Source organism: Aethalodelphis obliquidens, unplaced genomic scaffold (genome assembly GCF_003676395.1).
Source record: "Aethalodelphis obliquidens isolate GAN/ISIS:26980383/991018 unplaced genomic scaffold, ASM367639v1 scaffold1, whole genome shotgun sequence".
NCBI classification, from domain to species: Eukaryota; Metazoa; Chordata; class Mammalia; order Artiodactyla; family Delphinidae; genus Aethalodelphis; species Aethalodelphis obliquidens.
In genome coordinates, this window is record NW_020837945.1 from 11,334,681 (window position 1) to 11,348,233 (window position 13,553).

The 13,553-nt window shown below is 40.8% G+C and overlaps 1 protein-coding gene across 5 annotated transcripts in view; it reads right to left on the reverse strand.

The window, feature by feature from the left end:
• ITSN1 (intersectin 1) overlaps window positions 1-13,553 on the reverse strand; it is a 181,878-nt gene that overhangs the window by 93,652 nt on the left and 74,673 nt on the right. For all 5 annotated transcript variants that reach the window (XR_003431660.1, XR_003431659.1, XM_027100918.1 and 2 more), the window contains exons 5-6: window positions 11,287-11,447; window positions 1,273-1,452 (exon numbers count right to left, since the gene is read on the reverse strand). Coding sequence is in view for 3 of the 5 variants with exons in the window: in XM_027100918.1 (XP_026956719.1) it covers window positions 1,273-1,452; window positions 11,287-11,447 (341 nt within the window). In the remaining 2 variants the exon portion in view is untranslated. The remainder of the gene's footprint in view (window positions 1-1,272; window positions 1,453-11,286; window positions 11,448-13,553) is intronic.

The following is a 13,553-nucleotide window of genomic DNA, read 5'->3' on the forward strand; positions in this document are numbered from 1 at the left end:
AGGTAGTAATGTTTACATCCATAAAATCTGACTCTTCATTAGACACTTAGTATCACATTTTAGAGGATCTGTTCCAATAGTTAAAGAAGTAACAGCTTAAATAGATAGCTGGCATATTCTTAACTGCACTGAAGGAGCTGAAGTATTAGTTCCAGATGTAAGAGCCAAGAAGTCACAGACTTGTCTTGGCCAGATGACACGTGTTGCCAGGAAGGGCCAGCTTTTGTGTCTGAGTCTCATTCAAGCTGGTTAGCTGTGTGTCAGGAGAAAAACTTCGAGCCTTAACCAACATTCCCTTCAAACTTGCCTACTGTCTTGCAACATTCGCCGCAAAAGAAAACAAGACACAGTGCGGGGATTCACTGCTACTACTGGAAAAATAATTACAAGCATTTTCTCAGCTGCCATCACACCTGCAGTCATGGTCTCCTATGAAAGATAAACTACCTGTGAAAAGAACATCTTAAAAACAAGAGGTCGATTTGGATTCTGTGGCTATAACTTAGAGACACATCCTGACAGATGTAATAAATGCGGAGGCCTAGGCAGATTCATATATAAGGCTCAAACCCACACTGTCAGTCACTTACGAATTTATTCAGACATATCCGAAGTACTTAAAAAACAAAAAAAAACCTTTCCATATTGATATGAATCCCTTCTGATTTGTTAGACTAAGACCATCTACATCTACACTATGCTTTTCTTTAACTAAAGGGAAAAAGACTTTGAATAAAGTCTCAATTAAGCAAGCATGTAATACTATAACCTTAATATATTTAGCCATTCAATAGACTTCCTTCCCCCTCTATGCCTGATTCACTCCACCTCCTCAAAAAAAAGAAAGGCAATGTTCTTTTTTTTCCTCCCACATAATTCTACTCCTAAGGGATTGGCTTGTTTATTAGCAATTCATGGCAGCTGAAGAAAAGTAGTAAATGATACATGGAAATAAAAAGTGTTCAAATACTGTTCAAACTTGAGCTGCTCTCATCAAGGCCTTGAAAGGAAATTATGCTCTTGGTTTTAGCTGTTGAGTTCACCTCTGTGTACAATGGCACCCAAAGCTTCATAATTTCATTCTCCTTTCCCTCTCTCTAGCCTAGCTCATCCCCAAAATGAGACATTAAATGAAAAAAAAGAAAAAAATGAAGATGATTTCTTCTGGAATAAAATACCATTTAAATATAATCAGAACGTGAAGACAGAAAACGAGAATGAAGAGTAAAATACAGGTAAAAGTTCGGCCTGTGGCTTCAGCAGGTCACGTACCAGGATGAGTGAATGCAGGCAGAGGCTGTATGACAGGGGGCGTCCCGTTAGCCAGAGGAGGCACTCCTGCCGCAGGAACAGAGGATACTAGCGGGGGAGACATTCCGACAACAGGAATGGAACCCATTGGCACTGGAGCAACAGCGGTCAGTGGTGGCATGCTGGCGATACCTCCCATACCTATGAAGGGAAAAATCCCAACAAAATTCACATGGAACCACATTTCAACATTCAATGATAATTAATCCAGGACTCCATGGAGAAGAAAATCCCTTTCCAGTTGTAATACAGTTCCATTTAAAATATGAATTCAGATTAATCATTTTGAAGGGGAGTAAAAATTGTCAAGGATCATATCAAAAGGGCTCAAGACCCAACTTAAAGAAGGATCTACTGGCCAAAGTTGAGAATCAATAAGAATAATAACTGCAGTGGACTGAAAGCCACCAAAGAGAATTCAATTCACAATGATTTTTTTTTAATCCTAATTGGTCACCATAGGCAATCAATTTATTTTGAAAACTAGTACATAAAGGCAGAAAACAAACATTTATCCTGCCTTTCTTTTATACACTGAACCTCAGAGTAATCAAACATTTGATGAGAAAGTTTCTCTTTATAGAAGTATTCTAACCAAAAAATGAAGAAACGATAGAAACTAAAATAGATGTTTCTATTCTTTTAGTTTCTCTATCCTAACTTGTGATATGGTGATATAATAAGAAATATATATCTGGTCTCTGTCCCCAGGTCTTGATTCCTGGCAGAGCTCCTAAAACCCTTTTAATTTCCTGACTGATAGGAACATCTTTTGCCGAAACATTTGGTCTCAGTCCCTGGTTCCTGACACAGAGCTTTTAAGATCCTTGGAATCTCTAGAGTGGTAAGAGTATCTTTGTGTGTTTGATGTGGTGACTGATGGCTGGGGACCCCTAAATAGCTGCAGGATGGGAGCTGGTCACGGGAAAGATCACAGCATGATTAGAGAGTTGGAACTCTCAGCCCCACCCAACTCCCACCTCCACACAGACCTCAGGGGAAGGCAGAGGGGCTGGACACTGAGCTAATCAAATGCTACTGATTTAATCCATTATGCCTGCATAATGAAACCTCCATAACAACTCCTACATACCAAGGTTTGGAGAGCTTCTAGGCTGGTGAACAAATCCACGTGCTGGGAGGGTGGCGCTCCCCAACTCCACGGGGACAGAAGCTCCTGCACTCAGGACCCGTCCGGACCTTACACTATGCACCTCTCCATCTGCCTGTTCATCTGTATCCTTTATAATATGCTTTATAACAAACCAGAGAATGTAAGTAAATGTTTCCCTAAGTTTGGTGAGCTGTTCTAGCAAATTATAGAAAACGGGAGAAGAGTTTGTGGGAGCCTCTGATTTTTAGTCAAGTCGGACAGAGCATGGGTACCCTGTGGCCCATTACTTGTGACTCAAGTCTGAAGTGAGGGCAGTCTTGTGAGACCGAACGCTTAAACCTGTGGAATCTGACGCTGACTACCAGAGTTAGCGTCAGAATTGAATTTAATTATAAGATATAAAGTTAGTGTCCGGAGAGTTGGAAAATTGGTTGGTGTGGTTTTTCTGGACACAAAATTCTTGGCTGATTCTTTCCCTGAGAATCCTAAATATGTCACTCCATTTCCTTCCGGCATGAAGCACCGCTGCAGAAAAGTCTGAAGATATTCTAACTTTCTTTCTCATTAGCCATGTGTTTTCTTTTTCTTTGGGCCCAAATGATTTTTTGTCTTACTAGAATGTATCTTAGTGTTGATCTTTCCAGGTCGATCTTCTCGGGCACATACTATATATATACGTTCAAATTTAGCTTCAAACCTTTTATGTCAAGAAAGCTGTCTTGAACTAGTTTTTGCCATTTGTTCTGTTCCCTTGCTTTGGTTTCCTTCTTCAGAGACCCCAACTAACCTACTCAATTCTCTTTGCCTTCAACATTTGCCACTTTTTCTCAAATTCTTTGTATCTCTTTTTTCATTTCCTTTTAATGTTTGAAATCTTCCTCTTTTTACCTTCTATTTCCTTTCAGATAGTCTCTCTTGTGTTGCTTCTGGCTCACTCTTCATTTCTGAAATGACTCTTTCTTTTATGTCTCATTCTTTCCTGAGTGGTCACCTGATTTCTGGGGTTTTAAAATTCTGATCTCTGTTAGTCTTTCATGACTCGCATCATTTTCTTAGTACCTTTCAGCTTGTTTTGAAATAGTAGGTTACTGATGTGCTGTCATCGTCCACAGGGGTGTTACTCGGCTCTTCATCCTCTTTTTTCTAATAATAACCGTGTGTGGGATTTGACCTTGGCCTGATACTGCCTGATGCTCGTTTTGATATGAGCCTTGACTCCTGGGATTTCCAGGCTCGTTCTCCTCCCCCACTTTGGTCTGGACCTTCTCCTCCTTCTGTCTCTGTGTCGGTGCCCTGCTTAATTTTTATTCCACTCCCAGTCACTTCTCCTCAGTGTGAGATCCTGTCCCCAAAGGCAGCCTTGTTGGGCCAGTGCTGAGAGTTCACAGGGACCAGATCTTGCAGGTCTTCTTATTCTCTAACATCATAATTTTTCCATTTTAAGTTACCTACTCAGCTCCTAAATTGCCACTGCAAAGACTATCATCCTTGTACCAACTGACTGCCTTTTCTGAATGAATGAGTGTTTTCTGAATACTTCTAAATAAACACCTACCAGAGGCTGTGCTTTAGATGCCATCCCTCATGACGGTGCTAAGTCTCAATTCCTGAAGTTTCACCCTCTCTCCTCAACCACTGACGGAAGCACTTCCCACCATAAACACACCATTCTTCAGCTGACATGCTCCCCTTACAGTTAAACCCTCCCCTCTTCCAAGCCTCCAGCAGGCTCCTGTCCCTACCACTCCAAGGAGTTCGTCAAGGTGAGGTCCAAGATCGTCTTGCCAAATCCAATTACTTTTCTGTCCTATTCTTACTCAGTCCCTCAGAAGCAACTTGAACAATGGGGCACTCCCCTCCGAAACACTTTTCCTTGGCTACTAGGACACCAACTTCCTCCCACTTCACTCTGTTTCTGGCTTCTTCCCTTTCACTGGAGCTTTAAATGTCACAGACCGCCAAGGCCTGGACCTAGGTCTTCCGCCTACTCTAAAGCTACACTTCATCAACCTAAGTAAAGAGGAAAACTGAGGCAAACTTGAATTACCAGAAGTTGAGTTTATGCAGGCATAGCAGAAGAACTGCAATTCTGATATGCCTGGTTTTTTTTTGGTGGGGGGGGCGGTGGGCACCACGCGGCATGTGGGATCTTAGTTCCCCAACCAGGGATCGACAACCCTGTGCCCCCTGCGTTGGAAGCGTGTAATCTTAACCACTGGTCCGCCAGGGAAGTCCCAAGAATTGCAATTCTGGACACGCCAACTGCAGTAAGCTACAAGTGAGACCTCTGAGGCTTTGGGGTGGGCTGGATACATGGGCAAGGATCACAAAGAGGAGGGAATTCAATTAGAGTCCAAGCAGCAAGTGCATTGGCTTGAGGAGAAGAGACTTTTGCAGGATGTTCGTTAGTCAAGGGATCAGTTTCGATTTTCTATAAATGCCTGACCAGTCCCTTGGTCCTTAAGTTTCATTTTCCTGAGGACCCATGCATGAGATTCTCCATTTTATATCCTCTGGTTCCATTTAAGATTGAAATCTTCACACTTCTCTCTAAGATACCGTATCCAGCCCCGGGGCTTTCAATGCCATCCGCACCCAAACTCACCCAGAACTGACGGATCCCTCCTGAGTTGCAGACATACAGATTCACCTGCCTCCTTCACATCTCGACTTGGAAATCAACGAGGCCCCTCAAACTTGAAATGGTCAAAATATGATTTATTTTTTTCTCCACAATACAGGATATCATGAATCTAATTCTACCCTATCTTCCACGTTTATTATCACCACCCAGATCGAAATTACCATAACCTCTTGCCTATGGAAAAAGACTCCTTACTGATTTCCCTTTTACTTGTCCCCCTGCAATACAGTCTTCAAATAATACAAATGACAAAACAACAAACAAAAAATAACAACACCAAAGAAACAAAAATAGTCTTCAGATAACACAGATTTTTTTTTCTAAGTGTCTATCAACCATGTCACACCCCTGCTTCAAAGCTTTCAACTGCACTTAGACAAAAATGCTAACTCTTTAGTGGTTTTATCAGGCCCCAAACCACCTGCCTCCTGCCTTACCTCCCTGACCTTAAGGCCTAAGGATACTTCAGCTACAAGGGAAGTATCTCATTTTTGTTCCTCTCACACACCAAGCTTTGCCTTAGGACCTGTTGCTTTTGCCTGGGGGTCTTCTCCCCTCACGAGGCTCTCGTACTTAAGTCAGCTCAAAAGTTATCTCCTCGGAAAATTCTCCCCTAACCACCGGGTCCTACTTGTCTCTATCATATTACCCCATTTTATGGAATTATTTGTTTGCTTCCCCCAACTTGTCAACAAGCTCCATAGCAACAGGAGCCATGATGTCTTGCTCACCACCATCTTCCCAGCAACTAGGACACACAATCAGGGCTTAAAAATATTGATTGGTCTGACTTAATAAAACCATGGACTCTGGCAAAAACAAAAGCAACAACCTCCCCCTGAAACAGTTGAGTCCAGAGTATAAGAAGAATGATGCTGTGTGCAAATACACTGAAGGAAGAAGGTATGAGGCATACTCACAGAATGTCCTTAAACACAGTTGGCAAATCACAATATCACTGCACCCCATTTTCCTCTTCTTAACAAAAATGATTATCCAACCCCTAGCCAGCCTTAATTCCACAGTGTGTTAACATTTGCATTAACCTTGGAAGAGTGACAATGCCCCATGTCACCCTCATGATTTAGTGATAAGGAAGGTGGGAAGAGAGAAGGAAATAAGGAAACCAAGAGCCTTCAGGAAAACTGAGTTTGAACAGGCTCTACCTCCCTTTCAGAAACATGGTCTCAAGCAGACTGTTCAACTTCTTGGAATCTCAGGTCTCTCGTTTGTATAAGAGAGCCAATAATCTCTGCATACTTTTAGGGTTACTGTTGTGACCAGATAAAATACTATATGTAAAGACAGACCACAGGGCTAGGAAACCCATGGTCAGATAATGTCTAATATTAATTAGAAAATAATAATAGTAATAAATTATGTTCTCAAGTAGCCAGAAGAAGTATAAGAAAAAAAAATTACCTTGGCAAAGGCCAGATCTTTTTTTTTTTTTTGCGGTACGCAGCCCTCTCACTGTTGCGGCCTCTCCCGTTGCAGAGCACAGGCTCCGGACGCACAGGCTCAGTGGCCATGGCTCACGGGCCCAGCCGCTCCGTGGCATGTGGGATCCTCCCGGACTGGGGCACGAACCCGTGTCCCCTGCATCGGCAGGCGGACTCTCAACCACTGCGCCACCAGGGAAGCCCCAAAGGCCAGATCTTTGAGTAAACTTGGGCAAAGTGGATTAAGACCATGTACTTTTAACTTCTCTTTATTTTCTATAATTCCCTCATGATTTATCTTCTTGAAAACAGTTTACTGAGAAGGGTGACGTGACGAGAAGGAGGGGAGGGAAAGCAGTGGAGAAGCTGGGGGTAAGAGCTAAGGTCTGGCTGGCAGGAGGGCAGCTAAGAAATCCTGGCTTCCCTTAGAGGCCGGGGCAGGTTACTCAGCTGACTGTAAAACCCTCTGGGCAGTGAGGCCACCCCTCCTGAAAATAAATCGGCACTATCCCTAGCGTTGAAATTCCTATAGCAGGATGGACTAAGACGAGACATATTATATGTCAGAGGAAGAATTACTGACACCCGGGTTTCTGGGAAAAAGAGGCAATGGGATGCCTGTGGTTATCTGACCCTTTCTCCACTCCGAGGTTTCTTCTTGCAGCCCCGGAAGGGAGGCCAAAAGAAAACCAAACACCCTTTAGCTGTTTTGGGTTTCGACCAAACGCTGGCTACAGGGCCCTTCAGAGATTCAGAGTAACTTCTACTTTTAACTAAGCTGGTTAACTGAGGACTAGAAACCGCGAACACACGATGGACAAGATCAACAGGGGCCCTGGTCCCTTGCAGCCTATGGCACTGCTCACCTCTGCTCTTCCTGGCCTTTGCTCTCACGTGACTTCTTGAGTTTTCCTTCTTCTCTTGGATCACTGTCCGACTTGCCTAACCCAAAACCTGTAACCTTCCCGTTAAAATATCCAGACTTGCGGCTCAACCTCACCAAAAGAAAGGCAATGCATAGTTTGTTTGTTTTTAATAGTGAACCTTTAAGTAAAAGCATAGCATTCATTTATCTCAGCTTATCATTAATTGTATCAGAGACAACCTGAATGACTATTGACTGTCCCCTCCCAAACCTCCTTCACTTTACTCCCTGTCATCAGATACATCAGGATGAAGAGAGAGAAGGAAACTCTATCCACAATTTTTGTGTTTTGTTTAAACTGTCTAAGAACTTTCCCATGAATCAGATGTTGGATCTGATTACTGTAATCTTTAAATCAACCTAAATAATTAAAGTCTAGGTTGAGAACAGGTAAGAAATCAGAACTGTTGGTGATCTTAGCTGACTAATTACCATTTAATTTTTAAGAAAAACATCTGACTAAAAGACAGCTTTTTATGGAATTATGTTTTAAATTGGGATAATAATGGATTTTTTTCCCTGTGGAATTTTGTTCTAAGAAATAACTTAGGACTTCCCTGGCAGTCCAGTGGTTAAGACTCGGCACTTCCAATCCAGGGGGTGAGGGTTTGATCCCTGGTCCGGGAACTAAGATCCCATGTGCTACGTGGCGTGGCAAAAAAAAAACCAAAAAACTTAATATGGCCAATTGCCTCATTACTGTGAATAAAATACATATTTCTTAATACCATAAAGAAAAGGAGCACAAGGAAACACAAAGATGCTCTGGAAACACAAAACCTTTCAAAAGGAAGTATGTGACAATGTGAAAGGTCAAGAATCCAATAAGAGCAAGAAAGAAACAGAAGATGCAGCAGGACACTGCAAGTTTGTTCCTTTTTCCCTGACAATCTGCACCTTTGATTTCATTTTTTGTTGGTGTTCTGTCAGAATTTAATGTGTAAACAAATACAGAAAAATAAGCACTACAGCAACAAAACAGGTTTGCATCTTATATAGAAATTTTAAAGACAATTCACCAACAAGTATGAGGTTAATCTCTGTATTAAAGCTTACCTTCTTATAGAATAATTTAGCAGTCTCTGAGATTTTAAGCCAGAAAAACAAGACTCATGCTGGTAAAGCAACCTGCAAATACCTTCTGTCTGTTCTCACAATTAGTCTACTTCAAACATAAAAAGACCTTCCAAAGGAGGAAGACACTGCACTTAATGGAGATTGCTGGGACCTTCCTGGGAAATCCTTACCCAGAGGAGACGCTTTACCACCTGCAGGACTAAAATGGTGGCAACAAATTGAAAGCCAGGAAAAGATTCCTGTAGCTTTGGTGTATTTGCCCAATTTAAGTGTTACCTTCAGATGTATAATAAAGCAAGTAAACAGAACCATAAAGATAAGCTTTCTATAAATTAAATGGTATTTGGCTATAGTACTAAGGAGGTGAGAGAATAAGAAACTTATGTTAATTATCAATCCTAAATGACTACTTGCCCATTGCAACTGAAAACTGAGGACTCTAAGTATGGCAGATTGCTAATACTTTAGAGTGTTTTATTCATGTTTTCCATTGAGAATCCTTAAAATGTTTGATAAGCTCCTTTAACTAAGAAATCACATAGGGGCTTCCCTGGTGGCGCAGTGGTTGAGAGTCCGCCTGCCGATGCAGGGGACACGGGTTCGTGCCCCAGTCCGGGAGGTTACCGCGTGCCGCGGAGCGGCTGGGCCCGCGAGCCATGGCCGCTGAGCCTGCGCGTCCGGGGCCTGTGCTCCGCAATGGGAGAGGACGCAGCGGTGAGAGGCCTGCGTACCGCAAAAAAAAAAAAATAAATCACATAGGATCAATACAATACTGAACTAACAATGGTCCTCACACCCATACTGCATTATCTGAGGAAATATTACAATTCAAAGTGGTCTTTTTCCTGAGAAAGCCATGTTACAAAATGGCACAAGACAATACACATTTTCTCCATTTTTTTCCACCAGCAAATAAGAAGGGAAAATCAGATTATAATATATTTTATGAGGAAAACATGTTTGTTTCTTAAAACTGTTTTCAATCACTTTTCCGTCTACGTTTTTTTTTTTTTTTTTTGCGGTACGCGGGCCTCTCACTGCTGTGGCCTTCTCCCGTTGCAGAGCACAGGCTCCGGACGCACAGGCTCAGCGGCCACGGCTCACGGGCCCAGCTCCATGGCACGTGGGATCTTCCCGCACCGGGGCACGAACCCATGTCCCCTGCATCGGCAGGCGGACTCTCAACCACTGCGCCACCAGGGAAGCCCCATCTACAATTTTTTAAAGGGTGAGAACCAAATTTAAATTAAGAATGACCATTTCTACAAGGTGAGAGAATGAATACATATGGTAAACTTTGTACTTTATATTAAAGTGAAGAAACTAAGGCACAGAAAAGTTAATCAAGCTCAATTTCAAGGTTGAGTTTAATAGTAAAGGTAGAAATAGAATCTAGGGCTCTGATTCTCAGGTTAGAGGGTAATGGGTGGTATCTTCCCAAGACGGAAACATTTATTTCTTTTGGTGGGTAATGTTCATAAATCATTTTTAAAATATATAATATGAATTTCCTTGAAAATCTTTGGCATATGTGAGTCACTGGAGGCTGAAGTTTATAGAAATCCTCTCCCCCACCCCAATACAAAAAGGCAGGGGAGCTAGTTTTTAAATAAATCAAAAAAGATTAATCTTGAATGGATAAAGAAGATGTGGCACATATATACAATGGAATATTACTCAGCCATAAAAAGAAACGAAATTCAGTTATTTGTAGTGAGGTGGATGGACCTAGAGTCTGTCATACAGAGTGAAGTAAGTCAGAAAGAGAAAGACAAATACCATATGCTAATACATATATATGGGATCTTAAAAAAAAAAAAAGGGTTATGAAGAACCTAGGGGCAGGACAGGAATAAAGACACAGATGTAGAGAATGGACTTGAGGACATGGTGGGGGGAAGGGTAAGCTGGGATGAAGTGAGAGAGTGGCATGGACTAATATATACACTACCAAACGCAAAATAGATAGCTAGTGGGAAGCAGCCGCATAGCACAGGGAGATCAGTTTGGTGCTTTGTGACCACCTAGAGGGGTGGGATAGGGAGGGTGGGAGGGAGATGCAGGTGGGAGGGAGATGCAAAAGGGAGGAGATATGGGGATATATGTATATGTATATGTATAGCTGATTCACTTTGTTATAAAGCAGAAACTAACACACCATTGTAAAGCAATTATACTCCAATAAAGACGTTTAAAAAGAAAAGATTAATCTTAATTTCAAAGTGACCTGAGTTTTATTCTGCATTGTTATAGAAATCAATTGGATAGCTGAGTCCTGTGAAACGTCACAGAGGGCACTACACCTCACAGATTACACACACATGTATCCTGCAATGAGATTTATATGACTAGAACTTAGTCCACATTTTTATAAAGTACAAAATTAAATCTCAGTCTAAGTTTTCATAAGCCAATGACTCAAAGATATCAAACTTGTTACAGTGGGATGATTAATTCATATATTGTATGCTATGGAGTTAGCCCCCAATTCAGGTGTTTTTATTATTCATCCCAGGCCTTTGTATTGGTTGAGATGTAAGCTGTGAAATTTATTTATTTGCTTTCATTTTGATTACTCTCATCCCAGGGTTAGAATGTGACCATGCTTCTTCCCTTCCATCATTATCTTTCTGCACAGGGCCATCATTTTTCAGACAGAATACTTCCTAGAACTTCACAATGCTACAGACTGAGAGAGGAGGGTGGGAGAAGGGAAATAGTTATTTTAAAAACATGTAATGAAATATAGGAACCAACTCCTTTTCAGACTCACCAAACGCTGGTGCGCTAGAAATAGCAACTGGTTGCTGTTTCATGACAGGGGGAAGTGCGGAGGGGAGCTGATATCCTTGTAGCTTCAGTTTGATGAGTTTCATAGCTATGGAAAACTCCACTTGATCCATTCTTCCATCATTATTCATATCAGCAAGCGCCCTGCAAACCAACAGCATGGGCTTAGAATGACTGTGACCTTAAAAGAACCTTTCCCAAACCACCACTCCCACCCACACAAAAACTAAATAATCAGCTCCCTCGGTCCCGGGGAAAACAAAACAAAACAAAACTTGTTTACCAAGCTGTAGGGAAAAACTGAAAAGGTTTTATATAAATATGAAATATGTTTTATTGTGTTACTCTCTACTTTTACGATACACATGGTAATTTTCAGTCTGAATGTCAGGATATATACCATGGACATCAAATGGGGTTTCTGTTTGGAGTGAGAAAAATGTTCTAAACTGGGTAGTGGTGATGGTTGCACAATTCTGGAAAGACTAAAAACCAATGAACTATACACTTTAAAACTGCGACTTTTGTTATGTGAATTATGTGACAATAAAGCTATTAGGAGGAAAAAAGTATTTAGAAACAGAGTTTATTTCTAGATACTTGATTAGATTGCATCAACTCCTCTGTGGGGTTCTACAAACCTCACCATGGGGATGTGACACACTATGCTCTACTATACTGTAATACTAGCATACTTTCAAAGCTCCGGAAATTCATTAAATGACCTTACAAATGCACTTACTATTTGAAAGTGGTACTCAAACAAACGGTCAAGTCAATTTCCAATGAGTTATTATGTAAAGCATTTCTCTCAAATAAGAGTAAGAGGAAGGAAGAAAGGGGTTTGTACTTGCAACTGGAAACTACATTTTTGCTAACTGAAACTGTGCATATTCATGATTTAACCTCTTCTGCACAAAATATGTTCATTCAGATTTCATTTGTTGAAGTCTAGATTTTAAGGGCATAAGGATTTATTTTTTAATCCTTTCTTAAGAAAAGTTTTATTTGAAACTTCAAATGTTAAGACCAGCTACTCCAATTACAATGCCATCATTGGCAATGTTTTAAATGAGCCACATAAAGATTGTGTCCTCAAAAGAAAATTAAGCTACATAGAAAATAACCCTACATTTCTAGAGTTAACTCAAAGTAAGAAAACATGAGGCACAGTAAAAAGCGTAATAATACAACAAAGATTAAAAATCTTTAAACATGTTAAGAATTGTAAAAGTCAACACTATTCTTCAGGAAAAATTTTAATGGTCATAAAGTCATAAAGGGAACCCCATGGCTACAGAAACCACCCTTCTGCCTCAGATAGGAGTGCCCCAGGCCTCCTGTGGTCAATGACCGCCTTCAGCATACCACACCAGTGGAATCTGAATTTCACTCATTTCTAGTGGCCTTGAGCATCGCTTGCCATGTTTCTTGGGCACTTGGACTCGTGCTTCCATGAACTGCTCATTCACATCCTTTGCCAAGCTTTCTGATGGACTGCATGTCTTTTCCTTGTCAGTTTAAAAGCACTCATTGTATATTACATATCAACTGTTTATCTGTCAGTTGTTGAAAGATTTTTTAAAACTCTGTCCATTTTGTGTGTAATATCTTTAGCATACAGAAATTCTACATTTTTATATGTGTAAAATATTTCTTTTATCACATAGCTTTCTTTTCTAAGATGGTATTACTTTATTACATTTCAATCTTTAAACCAATTGTAATTGCATATATGTGTGTGGTATGTTACCCCAGGGTTCAACCAGATTTCCTTCAGGTGGATACCTAGGGTTCCCAGCAATGTTTATTAACCAATCCATCCTCTTCTCATTGAAGTAAAAAGAAATATTTTTGGGGTTCATTAAACGTCCATATGAAAGGAGATCTATTTCTGGATTATCTACTCTGACTGAACAATTCCCAGGTCAATGTGACAATAATCTGATCCCACTGACTCTATGGTATGTTCTGGTATCTGGCAAGGCTTTTTTAAAAAAAACTTGTTGGATGGACCTAGAGATTGTCATACTGAGTAAAGTAAGTCAGACAGAGAAAGACAAACATCATGTGATGTCACTTATATGTGGAATCTAAAAAAAGGGTACAAATGAACATATCTACAAAACAGAAATAGAGTCACAGATGTAGAAAACAAAGTTATGGTTACCAGGGCGTAAGGGCGGGGGGAGGGATAAATTGGAAGATTGGGATTGACACATATAAACTACTATATATAAAACAGATAAC